We start from the raw sequence: 16,165 nt of genomic DNA, 5'->3' as shown, positions 1-16,165 counted from the left end.
ATTTAATCAGAAATCATCCCTTGAGAATCATCATTATTATCTCGTTCTTTCTTTCTTCTTTTATATCGTCATATTTACTTCGTTTAATTACGATCTCGGCTCGGATCAATAAAAAAGAAAAAGAAAATAGCTACGAGGAGACAACGAATATTAATTTTCCATTTATATTTATTTCTTTTCTTTTTTTCCTAAAATAAATTACTACGCGGAATATTAGGTTAATTTATTTTTCGAATTTTGGACAAATAATTAAGAAAATTTGTATATAAAAATATGTAAATATAAAAATTCCCTATAACACCCCCCGCCCCCCGAAACCCATTGAATATAATTTTCTCAAATTCGTAGTCCCATCGTAGCTTTAACACGTCTTTATCCTTCGTAACATAGGGAAATAATATTAATAGTTATAAGTATTACAAAGAGATGATATAATAATATTATCAGTTATAATAATAATAATAATAATAATAATAATAATAATAAAATGGCTCATCGATACGGCCGTTCGTATGCGAAAGAAAGACGCGTTAGAACGGTTTTTTCTTTTCGTAAATGAACGACCAACAGGCAGAAAGGGAGCTTGGGGGTAAAGGTGGTGAGGGCTGTATTTGGGGGGGGGGCGGGGAGGGTTAAAGAAGGGCTTTGATGTAATTATTATTTATAAAAATGTCATGGAGCAACGCTAACAATTATAATTAAAAGAAAAAAATTTTTTTTCCTACTTCTTCTTCATCGACATATTCGCATACTAACGCAATCGTTCTCTTTTTATATCATTTTCGGTTCACATCTATCGTTTCTCAATCATATACTACTCATACGCAAGCATACTACTCACACACTACTCACACACACTCTCATATATTCGCACACGTGCGCATTTTCTATAATTCATTGTTTCTCACTTTTGAATAGTTTGACGATCATTTTTGCATTCCATATGATTATACATTCTCGTATAAAAATAATAATATACGTATTGTTGTGTGTATATCTCTAAAATTATTAGAATCAATAATAATAATAATAATAATAATAATAATAATAATAATAATAATAATAATAATATTAGCCTATATACTATTAGCGATAAATGTAACAAAATATAGTACTCAATAATATTATGCATTTTACAAGCGTATTTTGATCGTTGCTTTGATATCGGTATCGACAATACGTATGATTAAACGCAAAAACAATATAAATGTCTCGTGATGTTGATATTTTTTTTTAATCTAATCTATAACGAACTTATAACTAATAACAAGAGAGCGTATGCGATGTGCATAATAGACACACACACGCGCATACACATTAAAAAGCAAACGGACGATCTTATGGTAATAACATTTTAATATTCTCTTCTTCGTTTGATGGCAAACACAATTTCTTTCTTACTTTTCTTTTTCCCCATATTTCATTCGATGTCTATTGATCTAATTCGAATTAATTCTCATTAGATACGTTACTTCGTTTGAATTTGATTATTAATACGCAAAACAAAATGGCAAATGGTAAGCGCGAAAAGTGACATAATTAATAATACGTTGTTACAGTTTTCAGACTTGGAAGAATTTCGATTGTTCGTCATTTGAACGTATAATAAAGCATTGGAAAGATTAAAAACTTTGTTGTTTATAAAATATCTTCAACAATGATTAAAATTATTTTGGGGAGGAGGGGGTGGGGTGAAAACTTTGATTAATAAAATATAACGTCAACATTCTTACTTAGTATGATTAATGGATAGAATACAAATTTTAAGCGATCCACGATCATTTAAGGATCTAAGGTCATTTATTAATGATTTTTTAATTGAAATTTTTGTATCGATGGGAAAAAACATTATTAGACATATCGGAAAGTTTTTTCTTATTCAAAAAAGTTCTTTCTTGTTTAAAAAAGTCGTTGGAAATTTTGAAAGTTGGAAAATGACGTTATTCTTTTTTCTTTTTTTTTCCTGTTCTTTTCTAGCCTTTACTCGTCCATTTCTGGACATATGCTTTTTTTTAATTTCTTCCAATTACATCTAATCAGAGCTTTTTGATGCCAGTGAATTTTAATTATGCTCTCTTTTGGACGTCAATGTCAAATTTTGGTAGACCATCGTTCACAACGTATCCTGCCCATTGGCATTTTTATTTCAGTTTGTTTTCTATTATCGTCATTTCACAAGTTTTGACTATTTTATAATTAGTAAACTTTCCGATAATATATCCTTAATAGTTTGGTATAAATTCTTTACAAATTGAAGATTAATTTGGTCGAAGACTCGTTGTTTTATCTTCACCTTCCATTCTTATAAAATCTCATTTTGCGACGTATAAAATAAACAAAATTTAAGCTCTAAACCGCGAATATACGATAGAATTAAAGGAGGAAAAAAAATGAAAGAAAAGATTAAAGGAAGGAAATAGAATTTCATAGAGAAATATACGTCAGATACGCGTACACTTAACATACGATGCAATTCCACTTAAATCAAATTTGTTTGATTTACATTTAACAATCGTTGTGAACAATGATATGTTTCTATTATCTAAAACTGACGATTGTCTTACAATCTAACCGTTTCTACTTCGTCCATTTCTCTTTATGATACGCATAAATCGCAGCATATACATATACCTGTCTTCTTCTTTTTCTTTTCTTCTTCTTCTTCTTCTTCTTATTCTAACGAGTAAACAAGTAAGCACCTCTCCTATTCCAAATAAATAGAAATTCTTGAAGAGATGCAGCGGCCTAATATTTCTACTAATTCTACACGTTTCTCATTTGAAACAAATTTATCTCTATTAAAATGTCTTTAATAAAACTCGTTTACTCGTTCGTAAAGTTATTGAGAACACTAAAAATATGTAAGATTAACCCTTTACCGTTTTTGTCGGTAACATATAGCAAATGGCGTACAGATGACAGATGGAAAAATAATAAAACGAAATTTCCTTTATAAAAAACAAGTTGAACAATCAATTGACAATTTCATTATATCTCTGAACTACTACTATAGGCAGCCACATTAATTCCATTGTGGCTACCGATAGTTGAACTTCTTTTTATGCACTGTATTAGAGTGTCCCATAAGTTTCTTTTTTTTTTTTTTAGATGCGAAATTAATAGACGATATTTGTTGTTTAAGATTGATTTACTGTTTTATATATGAATCGTTCTAATTTATTACCTTTTTCCATCTCTCAGGAAGCTTCATTATGCCCTTTTTTATGTCATTTAGCCGTTTTTGATAGATTTTGAAGTATTATTGATCGATCGATTGACGTAAAGGGTTAAAATATGACAATCGAGCTGTTATTCTCGATTTCGACAAAACTAGAGGAAACGAACGTTCAAACTTGTTCGATATTTTGCGCAAGTAGAGATCGATTTAACATTCTCCTAATTATCGAATAACTCTGTTTGGATAATTATTCGGATAATTCTTCGGATAACTCTTCGGAGAACTTGAATTATCTTTTTGCAATTGGCTTAACGCGTTTTACTATTTACACGTCGAAAGGTTCTAAGAGGTCCCAACATCTTAGTTCCCATCCTCACGTGTTTCCACTTTCATGAACGTGCGCGTGTGCATGCGCATGGGTCGAATTGGAGAGGGGTGAATGAGGGAGAGGAGGTGGCGTCGAGGGTACTTCGATGAGTGTCACGTCGTAACCACTCGAGGGTGCATCACCGGGATCGTTTGGATCACTTGGCGAGCCAGGATTTGTTGAATTTCTTTCTGGGTCTCCGGTCAATCTCGAATGACTCACTTCCAAAAGGAATAAATCTTCGTCCACGTAGAATCTGATCATGTCGTCATCAATTTTCGCCGTAATGCTGAAACATTCAAATCAAACAAAAATACGTTCTAGAATGATTCAATCAATTCTTGGAAGAATTTTTTTTTTCTTCTTTTCTCCGCAGAAAAAGTATATACTGAGTATCGCGGTTCGCTAATAATAGGAGATATATCATACATATAAAAAAAAAAACGTTTGTGTCGCACGACTATAGTAACGAAGGGACAACGGGGATTTTCAGGAAGAATAGGAATACAGGCGTGACACGTGAGTTTTTTTTTCTATCTAGGCTAAAACACATGCCAAATGTTAGTACGATAATGTAGCCAAGCAAAAAAAAATAATGCAGTTGATTGCGTGGCCGTTGATAGCGAAGCTGTTGCGTGACAAGCGAAATAATATGGTAACAGTAGCAACGTGTATGTAGGCGTCAGTGATTTAAATCAAAAACAAACAAACAAATCAAAAAGAAAAAGAAAGAAAAATTAAGAAAATAAGAAGAAAATGGAAACAAGAGGAAGATGAAAGAGAGTGCAGCGTTAGTAGTAGTAGTAGTAGCAGTAGTAGTAGTAGTATATCTATAAAATTTGATGCCAAAGTTTGCGAGAGCGCATTTGAAAATCCTAAGGAAACAGGTTTATCAAATATCGTAGATCGTTCGTTTTATCTTTCTTTTCGGAAGAGAACGCGTGTAATAGCAGGAGAAAGACTACCAAACCGGAGAGTCAGGTAATGTCACCGTTATGGCATGCACTACGTAACGCGTGCATGCAAGTAAAGATGACACTCTACTAAACTTACCCCTTTGTGTTTTTGCGATAGAGGTTATTAATACTCGAGGATGCAATTTTGTACTTTGACTCAATCTGCAAAATAGAAAAAAGTAGAATATTAGAATTTTGACAGTGGTACGGATCTTCGTTCTTTCGTGCTCGTTTTGTTACACTTTCTTTTCTTCGAAAGAATGAAACAGAAAGAAAAAGAGAAAGAAAAAGAAAGAAAGAAAAAAGATAGAGAAAAAAGAGGCAAAGAGATAGAGAGATCAATGCACGCGTGATCAAGGGAAAAAATAGATTAAAAAAAACAGAATACCTAGGAAGAGATGAACAGAAAAAAAAGAATAGAAAAAGTATAATGATCGGTCAACTAATTGCAAGGAAGACTCGATGCCGATATGACCGATAAAACTCGTTTGAAGTAATAACGTATAAACGAAGAAAGAGAGAGAGAGAGAGAGCGAGAGAGAGAGAGAGAGAGAGAGAGAGAGAGCGAGAGAGAGAGAGAAAAAATTGCCGCGACCGGGCCGGAATAATATCAATTGTTTTCCACTTTTTTCTTAGATTAATTTTCATAAAAAAAAATTGCCCATTCGTTATAGTGCAACTGACAGAGAGATTCGTCGTGCACCATTACGACGGTTCTTCTCGACGAGAGTCTCATTGTCGAACATTTTTCTTCGTTCGATAGCATCACATCTAGCATATACATATACCGTTGTTACTGTTTTCTTCTTCGCGTGTCTAATACACGCGATTATTAATATAGGATTTTTGGAAACAGTCAGGCATGCGCAATATTAATATTAATTAGCAACTGATACAGTGCAAACGAATTGATTATTTTGTCTTGATGGTTCAACAACATGCATGGATAATATTCGGTGAATAATCTTTCCTGAATACCCCGTGTGTAATGTTTGTATAATGTGCATTTATATTTGCGTTTTATGCATTTACGTAATAGATAAGTTAGTGATAATTGTCAAGGTAGAGAAATACTCTGTGTAATATGAGGGTTCGTTCATCCTCGATTTCATCGGGAAACGTGATCTAAAAATAATAAAGAATTGCTCGCTAGCAGATGTGGATTTGGATATAAATAATAAATTGTATATAATATATCGGAGGATTTTGTCGAGATAAATGTGACGTGTGTTTATTGGTGTAGAAAAGATCTCTCGGTTCTTACAGCATTTAGCAGTCCTTGAACGGTCGGCGGTGTTACATGAAGGGGGGTGTAAATGTCTTCGGATTCCTGACGAACGTAGAGCATTACGCGTTCCTCGGCATCGGCTGGACGCAAATGAGATGGTTGTTGTTGCAGGTGCAGGCGATTACCGACACTTGAAACTACGGTACCAGCTAATCCAGCCTGTTGTACACCCTGGAGCACCGAACCTTGCAGTTCCTGCACCTGCATCAATAAGGAGTCCTTCTTGTCGTGTAGATTACTGAGATTGTCGGGCGGAAAGTGGTTGTGGAACTTCAAGGCTGGCAGGCTTGGTCTGCCACACGGATATGGGCTGCTACCCCCAGCCTTCAATCCTCCGCCCTCGCCGTTACTGAGCGACGAGGTGTCGGTGTCACCACCTCCACCGCCGCCACCGCCTCCGTAGAAACTAGACAATTCCATCGTCGAGAACTGTCGTCAAAAGAAGAAATACATTTTTATCTATCGCGACATATTATTCCCTACGAATCTCTCTCTCTCTCTCTCTCTTCTCTCTCTCTCTCTCTCTTATATATATACATATATATATATTTTTTGGTGGAGGGTCGTGGCGAAGGGTCGAGAGCAGAGGATCGTGGCGTGTTTTGTTTTCTTATCGCTTTTTCAAGATTTGTTCTTTTTAATGAAAACTTTGATTAATAATTTTGCAATACTCGCGATCGAAGAATGGGGGTGCAGATGTTCTTTGAATTTGATTCTCTATCGTATAATTATTCATAGAATTATAGAAATTCCCATTTGTTGGATTTGATGGAATACCTTGTCTATTGTATGCTCGGCCGGTGGTGAAAATAGTACGGGTGGTTTATGGAGATCTACCATGGAATAAAATTCGCTACGTTCCGTGACCGAGTGATAAAGTTCGTCTAATTTTTTCCTACCCGTGGCCGTTATTTTTCTTTTAGCTGCTCTTCTTTCCTCGTCTCGAGTCTTCCTTTCCGCACCCTATAAAAGTACATCCAAACAAAATTTCATTTTTATTTTGACGACTCCTACGTCACGAACGGTGGTATTTACGTTTAATCATGGGCCAACGATAATTTAATTACCTTATCGCAAAAAACTTTGATTTGACAATAACCACGATGCGAAGGTGGTGTGTAAGTGTGAGCGTGTGGTGGTGGTTCCTCGTACGTGTCTACTTGAATATGCAACGGCAAACCCTTTACACCTTTCTGACTGGAAAAGTCTGTACTCAGACACTGCACGGCTACATTTATCTGCAAGATAATTAATCAAATAAATATATTCATTATCGAATAATCAAACAAAGTTCGATCGCATTCATTTTGAAATACCTTCGCTGAAGATTCCAAGGGATTCCAGTAAACAGCAATCGCGTTGTGCGCGACTTCTTCTATACAACCCACTAAACCCACGCTGTTCTTCGTGTCTGAAATAATGTGAAACATATATTAAACGATGACCAATGTAATTATTGCAATGATAAATTATTTCGTTTGCATTATAAAATTGTAGAACATTTGTCGCGTTATTCTTCTAGTTTTTCTTTTAGTACGAATACTGTTTGCACGATCTTACCCCTTATCGATACTTCCTATTCCTGATAGCTTGCGCAAATAACACGCTTTTATTTCAAACGAATTATAATAAATTTATATTTAAATTGATATAATTTTTGAAGAAACTTACCAGCATCGAGAATACGTTGCTTTACGGAGTGTTGCCTTCCATGCCAGAATTGCCATGCTTTTATTTCGTCTTCGGGACTCTTTTCTTCCCGGAACATTAGCATAACCACGCTCTACGCAAAAGAAAATAGAAAACAAAAATGATGATTACTATTATTATACGTACATGATAAATAATAACGAAAGTGTCTCTCCAATCGATCGATCTAATGCATCGTTTCTAATGCATTGGAAAAAGAAAAAAGGAAAAAAAAATATAAACAGGAAAACTAAAAAACGAATACGAGAGTTAAACGATAAACACCAACAGACAGAAAACACGGGCGAGTGAGTAACGCAAATCCATTGCTATCGGATTTTTCGTGTTTCGGGTGAACGAACGAACAATTACATGTGTGCTGAGAAAATCTAGATCAGGAGAGGAAAAGAGTGAGAGAGGTAAAAAGGGAGAGTGGAGAAAACAAAACGAGAAACGTATAGCTCGGGAATAAGAAGTCGAGTTACACGCTTGCACTTACATCTTGATTTCTTATTAGCCATAGGGGGAGTATAGAGTAAAGTAGAATATAGTATAAGGTGGGGAGAATACAGTGTGTAGGTAGGTGTATTATACCGTTCTAGTCGCCACACGCCTTGGACGCTAGCTCGATTAGCAATTAACGAGGAAGTCGTAACTCGTTGGCGGGTAGGAAAGAAAAAAATAGCCACCTTTATCAGAATGGAAATTGCTAACGGTTGCACCGGGCTGCCAATTAGAGTCGCGAGAACAAACGAGCTAGCTCGACTTCTTCGATCTTCTTTTTGCTCTTCTCATTCTCTTTTGAAAAAACCTTTGGGGGAGAGGGTGTGTAGATAGAGAGAGAGAGAGAGAGAGAGAGAGAGAGAGAGAGAGAGAGAGAGAAAGCGTAGCCGCGTTTTCTATTGCGCTGTAGGAGTCAATGATAATCGGATTTGATTATCCTGAGTACCTATGATACTTTATTACACATGTATTATTTCATTCGTATCTGTTGGCCTGCGTGCGTGCCTGCGTGCGTGCGTGCGTGATTATTCGCCTGATTATTCACTAAATCAAAAAATCATTTTTCAACGTAAGATCAAAGATTACGACGAACACACGATTCTTACCTTAACCGTTTGTCCCGATTTAAGAAGCGGTTTGTCCGGATCCGGTACATAGTCGAGCGAAATACCATAGAATTGACCCTTATTGATGTACGTTATTCTGTCATCCTCGCGTCTTTGAGAAGTGCTGATGGGAGACTCCAAATGATATTTGAAACCGTACGCCGAGAAGCTGTAAGATAAAAAACAAATGTATGAATATAATGTTTGAATTGCATATACATATATATATATCAGGAAGGTACCCTTTGGGGGAAAAGGAATCATTCTCCTGCGAATTTTGCTATACTTGAAAATATCTTCTGACTAAAAAAAAGGTAGTAGTGGTGGTTAAAAAAAAAAATCGGCGCGAGGTCGGTAACTAATTGGCAAAGACATTCCCTCTCGTTCTCCGTTTATCTTTATTCGCCGACATAAGCCGCCTTTCCCCCCTCCTCGTCCCTCCTCTCTCTTCTCACGGATTTTTCTCGACTATCTCGGTAAACGTAAATACACTTAATAAAGCAATAAATATGCAAATCGATGTGGTTCTCCTGTTAACAGGCTCTTTTCTTTTTTTTTTCTCCTTCCCCCCTCCCCCTTTTCTCGTTATCTTTTTAATCGAGTTCTCTCAATTTAATCCTCGAAAATAAAACAAAAAAAAACGAAGAGGACAATCGAAGAGGAGGGGAAAAAAGAAGGGTAAACGTTTTCGTCCTTTCGCGTTAAGTTCGTCGGTGTTAAAAAATAAAAAAAAAATAAAAAAAAAAATAAAGGAAAGGGTATGAAACTGTTAAAACCGTGCGGGTTTCTCCTCGTCTCGTTCGAGTTTGTTGGCTCGATAGGCAGATCGGTAGGCAGGACTCTGTTATCTCTATCAGCGAGACGATAAATGGAGTAAGTCGACTCGGAGTCTCCTTCTTTGATACCTATGCAAGTATCTACTGTATCCGAGTGCGGGATACAGGACGGGTGAACGTCCTGTACGCGTACACGCTCTTTGCTCCTGTTGCTTGCCACGCCGCCTACTTGCCGTAGATACCTTATTATAACTTCTCTCTCCTGTGTGCGTGTGTGTGTGTTACGCATAGATCGGTACAAACTACCTCTCTTCCTTTCGACTTACCTTATATCCTTCTTTTTTTAATTTCTTTTTTTTATTTTCCTTTTATCCTTTTTTAGGCAGCAACGATCGCAACGTTCCTTCTTCCTCGTATTTTCAACGAGTTAGGAAAGTTACTTATTGGCACTTCTCTTTTTAATATAACGAATGTTTTCTATACATGTTTGTCATTTGCGTCAAATCGATTGACTAAGATGGTAATTCTGTCAAAATTGAATTGTTTTTCTATCCTAGTTCTTTGCGGAAGGACAAAGAATAATGCGAAAGACTTACATCTTTGGTATCTGTATCTTGTCGGCATCGTTCTGTCTTCCAAAATCGTGCCAAGGCCTTGACCTAGGTGGATTCGGATTGGTGGTAGGATTGGTGGTACCTGCCGCGACGAGACCACCACGTTGCACCTGTGCTTGCGCGTGGCTCTGTTGCAACTGCAGTTGAAGAGGTTGGTGATGTATCACGGCACCGTTCTCGAGAACAACCGCTGAACCAGTTGCCGTTCCTCCGGGGCACAGTTCCGTGTAATCGAAGGACGACTGTACGAAACATAACGGATGATATTAATGATTAAGAAAAAACAAAATAAAAGATATAGGAAATGTGAATAAAAGAAATGTAGTAGAAATCGATGATCGAATAAACAAGATCGATTAAAAAAAAATAAGAACGAGTTCGGAGTACTCGAAAAAGTACTTGTCTACGTAATAAACAGGCAAGTACTTAGGTACTTACTTTTCTACGAGATAAATCGTTGCGCTTCGTTTTACCGCGAGAGAAAACGATGAAAAGGAAGAAAACGGCGCGGTGTGCGGTCTCGTAAAATCGACCGACGACCGCACGAAATCGTACGAGTTTACAACTGAGAACGACTAATAGATTGGTTCACCAAACGCGTCCATTTCGCGTTACGTCTTTATCCCATAACAAATTTATTCTTACTTCTAAGAAGATAAGCGTCGTTTTAATATCTTCAATTTAGCGGTAAAACCATTCATCAATCTTTTTCAATTACCGTTTACTAAACGATTGTTTAGATAGCACGTTAACTACGCGTTTTATTCTATCGAAATAAATTATGAATAATATAATGAGGTGTCGAGTTAAGGATTTTTCGTGGTAACAAAAAAATATTAAAAATGAAAAATATAATATAATTGATAGGGACGATGACGTCGTTTATTATTTAATATTCCTTAAGTAAAAAGTGTATTACGCAAATGTGGGTTAGTTGTATGTAGGACAGAAACATTATAGTAAGGCGATACTTAGGTCTGTTAGCTTTTGAATAGGTTTCGAGGATAGGTGCAGTCACTCGTGGTCGACTCCCTATGGCGGGAGCATTTTAAACTTCGTTTTCAGTACCTCCCGTGTTAGCGAAGCAGAACGAACGCGTGCTTTCTAATTCGTAATGTCGACTGTAATGCTAATGACTTACTCTCTTGGAGCGTAGTTCTTGGCCGGGTAGAAATAACGCGCGATTAAACACTTCCGGAAGTGAACTATTACTTATGACTGATACCCATGTAGGAATGACGAATTATCTTTAGATCGGTCAAGAATTCTCCTACATCGATATGACGGAACGATTAAAATGATTATCAACTATCGTGCACGTAATGCGCATGTACGTTTTCTACCAGACGCGAGTCGTGCAAATTCAATTACGCGTTGACCGTCGAAGCCTCGGTTATTCGCGTATTAATTAATCATACGATCGACGATACTATCAAGTTATTTCTTTTTTTTTTTTTTTACGCGAATCGTTTGTCGTCTCTTTTTTATTTTCAACACATCGAGAAGGAAAAATGAAGGGAATCATCTTCGATGAAACTATTGTATTTATACGAGCGATAAATAAATAATCAAATAAGTCACCTGATGGAGGGTCGTAGGTGCGTGATGATCTTGCCTAGGCGTAACAGCGTCGGCACCGATCCCAGAATCAGGACTCGGTAAATCGACGGTGAGAACTTTGCTGCTGCTCGACGCGGAACGTATCGCGTGCGTCGTCGCGTAAGAACTGGGTACTACCTCGTATCTCGTGTAGGAGGCTGTGCTCGTCGATAACGAGGAGGAGTTTGATGATGCTAGCGGTGGAAGAGTGTCCCCCGTTACGTAAACCGCTGTTGTTTCCTGATGAATGCCACTGGCATTCGCGTTATTCGCTCCACTCGTTCCGGACGTCGAAGTGTATGCAGTCGACTGCAATCTTGGACTGCACGAGGTATACGGGTCGTACGGACTACCGTATTGTTGCACCTGCAAAAATAAAAAAGCAATTTTGTGTTTAATCGAACGATAACTTTGTATAGCAACGAGAAAGAATTTTGTACGCGTACCTGTAGCTGATGTTGATGATGATGGTACATTCCCGGCGGCGTGGGACTGTCCGGTTGCGTCTGTTTGTGACGTTTGCTGGATTGTTGAGCTCCGCGAGAGGAACTGAGATCCTCGGGTTCCCTCTTGACCCCGGTAATGCCGGTGCTGGAGGAACCGTCGTGTCGGAGGGACTGCGGGCTCAGTGGAAGAGGAAGCCCACCCTGTAGACTCTGGCTAGGACTGTGAGACTGCTGGTTGTACTGGTGGAGGAAATGATGGAGTTCCCCTCCTCCGGCGCCTTCGCCGCCTTCCATGCGATTTGTCGAACTGGAACCGGAGCCAGGCGCCTCCTGCACCAGCAGCTTCTGGCCCATCACACCCCTTTAACAGTCAACAGGGGAATCGACCTTTAACTTCGTCGCGTCCAATCGACGTTACGCTCTTTGCATCGTTCGACGCGAATTGCCATCGATCCCGTCGGATCCCTCTCTCTTCCTCACCCTTCGACTACTACTACTCTTTCTAAGGGCACCTATCGAATTCCATCCCATACGAGTAGTCGCGTATATCGAGGCCAAGATTTTCTTTCTCTTTGCCTATCGACGATAACTTTGCCTCTATGCACGGATCTATTTCAGTCAAGGTATCGAACCGGTTTCATTTCAAATATCTTTTTCTTTTTCTCTTTTTATTATTTCTTTCCCAATTAATTTCTAACATCTATCGAGGATGATCCTAGTTTTGTTCTGAAAAATATTCGATCGATCGACACACCGTGGTAACATTCGTTATCGATCGATTATTTCACCGCAGATACGAATCGATCGTTATTTTTTGGGTCTACGTTAGATAAGATAAAAATTTCATAATGACAAGGGAACCGTACGCTGTCCGACGTTCGACGGAACCAATTAAAGCGTTACAAAGAAATTCTCTCCGAGCTTACTATGGGGTATCCTTCGTTCGACGATATAATTAGACGATATGTCGTTTCAGGTCAATCATCCGATATGTGTCTCCTTCGAGAATGGAGACACGGCGACAGGCCGGCAGACAACAAGGACGGCAAGCAGAACTGGACGATCGCGTGAGATAGAATCAAGTTCATCGTCACCAATTCGATGTGCTTTATTTTTTCTTTTTTTATTTGCGCTACGATCTCTATATTATACATTCCCTTATCAAATTCCTACCTTATCGTTGATCCTTTTTTTCTTCTAACTTTTAAACAAAACCGCGAAGCTTATTCGACGAGAGAGAACACGTATCTTTTTATATTTAGTACTTTCCGTACGTTGCAACGCATCCTTGCCAACGCATCTGCCAAGAGCAATGGCAATAAAATTTTCAACAAGGAAAAGCGGTAGAAATGCGAGACTCCCTGTAATCTAGCGTTGAAGAGACCGAAAAAAAGAGAGAGAGAGAGAGAGAGAGAAAGAATCTCGCGCGGCATTATGCGAAGTAGTTAACATGTTATATTTAGCATGATAATACGTATCCACGGAGTACGAGGGAACCCTTATAAACTGCCAACGCTGTCGGTGCATGCGAGATCTTTCTTTTTTCTCATTCTTCCGTCCCATCTCACAGGGAAGATCATTCTACTCCCCTCCACTCGCTATCTCTCTCTCTCTCTCTTTCGGCCTTGCAAACGTGTCGCGGCAACCTTCGCCAGGTTCCCTGAGCATCTCTCTCTCTTTCTCTTTTGAACCCATGGTATAAGAAACGCTCTTTGCTCCTGTTCGTCGAACACCACCATCACCGCCATCACCATCACCATCAGCATCGCCATAGCCATCGGCAATGGCACCACCAGCACACCGTGGCACCAACCAACCCTACGGTCAGATGCTTCCGCACAATGGGTCTTTTTTTCCACTTGATACCTGATCCCTGTCCCTGTCCTCTCTCTTTCTATCTCTTTGCGAATGTTCCACTCGCCGACTCGTCTGGCCTCCTCGAGAGATCTCGAGCAGGCTGTGCGTCGAAAAGGGTAGGACTACATACGCAGGTGAGGAGAGCACCAAGGAGAAATCCAACGACCAGAGAGAGAGAGAAAGAGAGAGAGAGAAAGAGAGAGAGAGAGAGAAAGAGAGAGAGAGAGTCTCGTCGACGCCATATCTCTGACGCACTTGTACCTTAGAATAAAGAACTTACTACACTACCTCGGGTGTTCCCGAGGAATTTTTCTTCCTCCACGTAGAATATCTTGGAATAACTAACAATAAGAGGGGAGAGATGAAGGAAATCCGTCATAGCCCGGAGGTACTAGTAATAGTAGTAGTGGTAGTAGTAGTAGTAGTAGTAGTAGAAGTAGAATAACGATTGAACGAGAGCTCATGAATTCGGCTTATGTGAAATGGATCCTACGTTCCTGCTCGCAACTCTTTTCGCTGTACGAGTAATGCGATGCTAATCCTTAAGTACACGTTCGAAGAAATGAATTTTCTTTTATTAAAGTTAGAAGTTCACGAGCATCCGAAGGATTTATCGTAGGAAAATATATCAAAATATTCTTAGCTGTAAACGAATGAATAAACGAATAGGGAGAGGATACCAAAAGGGAAAAGAAAGTGGGATTCGTGAAACGCAATGGTCGTTCGCGAGGCTGTAGTTGCGTTGGGATAAAGCTACGTTGAAGAAATTGAAACGGCGAGTACAGAAGAGTAAAAGGTAAGAAAAAGAGAAGGGAAAAGAAAATAGAGAGAGAGAGAGAGAGAGAGAGAGAGAGAGAGACTCCGCAAGGTACGAACGGAAAAATCTTAGGTATAACTCGCGAGAGGTCATCGGTCGTACGTACCTCGAGGTTATTCGGTACGTCTATGGCAAATAAAAAATGTGACTAGGTTAACGTACGTACGCCGTATATATTATAAGTACGTTTTACACGCGTTCGTGTAATTCACCTTCTCAGTGAAAACCGTAAGACAATCGGCCTGGTATTTCCGTTTCTTTTCTTTTAGCCTGTAGTGTACTAGGGGGAGTTTACTTGTTCGTAACAATGGTTGAAGGTAAGCATACAAACTGCTGAAAATTCAAATGAAATAAGAAGCAGTATTTGTCAAATATCTTGATTACATATGAAAGAATAATTTAAGAATAATAAAAGAAGAAGAGAGGTATACGTGTCTCGTAGAAGTTCGCGAGTCAGGAGGTAAGTCCATCGCAAGGGAAATACTTGGAGAGTACGTTAATAGTGAGGAATAGCGTCGACGAGTGGACAAGATAGGCAGGCAGGTTGTGCCGCTTGCTGAGAGGTAGAAACACACGTGCACATAGGCGAAGCTTCGAGGTCGTGAGGTCGCCGGCAGGGTCATGACACGCACGGATATACGTGTACCCTTTTCCCTCCATCCTCTGGTTCCACGCACGATCGCAACCTGCGGCGCTTGCGGTACGTTGCTTGCGGTACTAACAGGCTCTTCTCTCTCTCTCTCTCTCTCTCTCTCTCTCTCTCTCTCTCTCTTTTTCTTTCTTTTTCTCTCTGTCGTACCTTCGTAGGATCCGTTCGCAACCGGAATCGGCATTTCTCAAACCGGAAATCAAGTTCTATCTTATGTTGCTCGAACATGTGCATTTCGGTATATTTACACGAGGGTTAGAAGTGTTATGTGGTGTGCGTATGTTATGATGAGGTACTGTGAAACTCGAAAGACTGGTCCCAATAATATAGTTCATCCTAACAGCTTCTTGTTTCGGTCACTCCCTCGATTATCATTGTTTCTTTACCTACTCGTTCATACTTGCTCTTCATTATCGTATTCTGTCTGTTGTCTCCGTTCATTTACGAATGTCTACGAATCATTTCTATTCTTTTTTTCTACTTTTTTTTCTTTTTTTCTTTTTTTGGTGACTTTACGAGCACGCAGCGATGCTTGCGCGCGCGCAAAGTAAGCGAGGAGCACCTGTGCATATAGCACGTGCCTCTCGTCTTTTCGTTGACGGCGGCACGAACGAATTGAAATGCACGAAACGTGACCGACCACTTTCTGCCACTTCTCACGATTTGTCCTCATCCTCATTCTCCTCCTCCTCCTCCGCTTCTTCTCGTAATACCGCTTTTGTTCTAGGAATATTATTCCGTTCTTGGAAGAATCCTTCGTTTGGATTCTTGACCGCCGTTTATATTTCCAAAAAAGATATACACTATAGTCCCGTTTACG

At 39.0% G+C, this 16,165-nt stretch overlaps 1 protein-coding gene across 1 annotated transcript in view; it reads right to left on the bottom strand.

The window, feature by feature from the left end:
* Positions 1–2,665: 2,665 nt before the first annotated feature.
* Positions 2,666–16,165, bottom strand: part of LOC122516442 (protein grainyhead) — a 72,180-nt gene continuing 58,680 nt past the window's right edge. The window contains exons 5-15 of the mRNA XM_043634242.1: positions 12,023–12,383; positions 11,559–11,942; positions 9,960–10,219; positions 8,588–8,756; positions 7,461–7,572; positions 7,106–7,200; positions 6,857–7,027; positions 6,567–6,752; positions 5,766–6,218; positions 4,599–4,663; positions 2,666–3,834 (exon numbers count right to left, since the gene is read on the bottom strand). Coding sequence (XP_043490177.1) covers positions 3,552–3,834; positions 4,599–4,663; positions 5,766–6,218; positions 6,567–6,752; positions 6,857–7,027; positions 7,106–7,200; positions 7,461–7,572; positions 8,588–8,756; positions 9,960–10,219; positions 11,559–11,942; positions 12,023–12,383 — 2,539 coding nt within the window. The 3' untranslated portion in view covers positions 2,666–3,551. The remainder of the gene's footprint in view (positions 3,835–4,598; positions 4,664–5,765; positions 6,219–6,566; positions 6,753–6,856; positions 7,028–7,105; positions 7,201–7,460; positions 7,573–8,587; positions 8,757–9,959; positions 10,220–11,558; positions 11,943–12,022; positions 12,384–16,165) is intronic.

Source organism: Polistes fuscatus, unplaced genomic scaffold, assembly GCF_010416935.1.
Source record: "Polistes fuscatus isolate 324 unplaced genomic scaffold, CU_Pfus_HIC Scaffold2, whole genome shotgun sequence".
NCBI lineage: Eukaryota > Metazoa > Arthropoda > Insecta > Hymenoptera > Vespidae > Polistes > Polistes fuscatus.
This window is presented reverse-complemented; position numbering and strand designations above follow the sequence as displayed.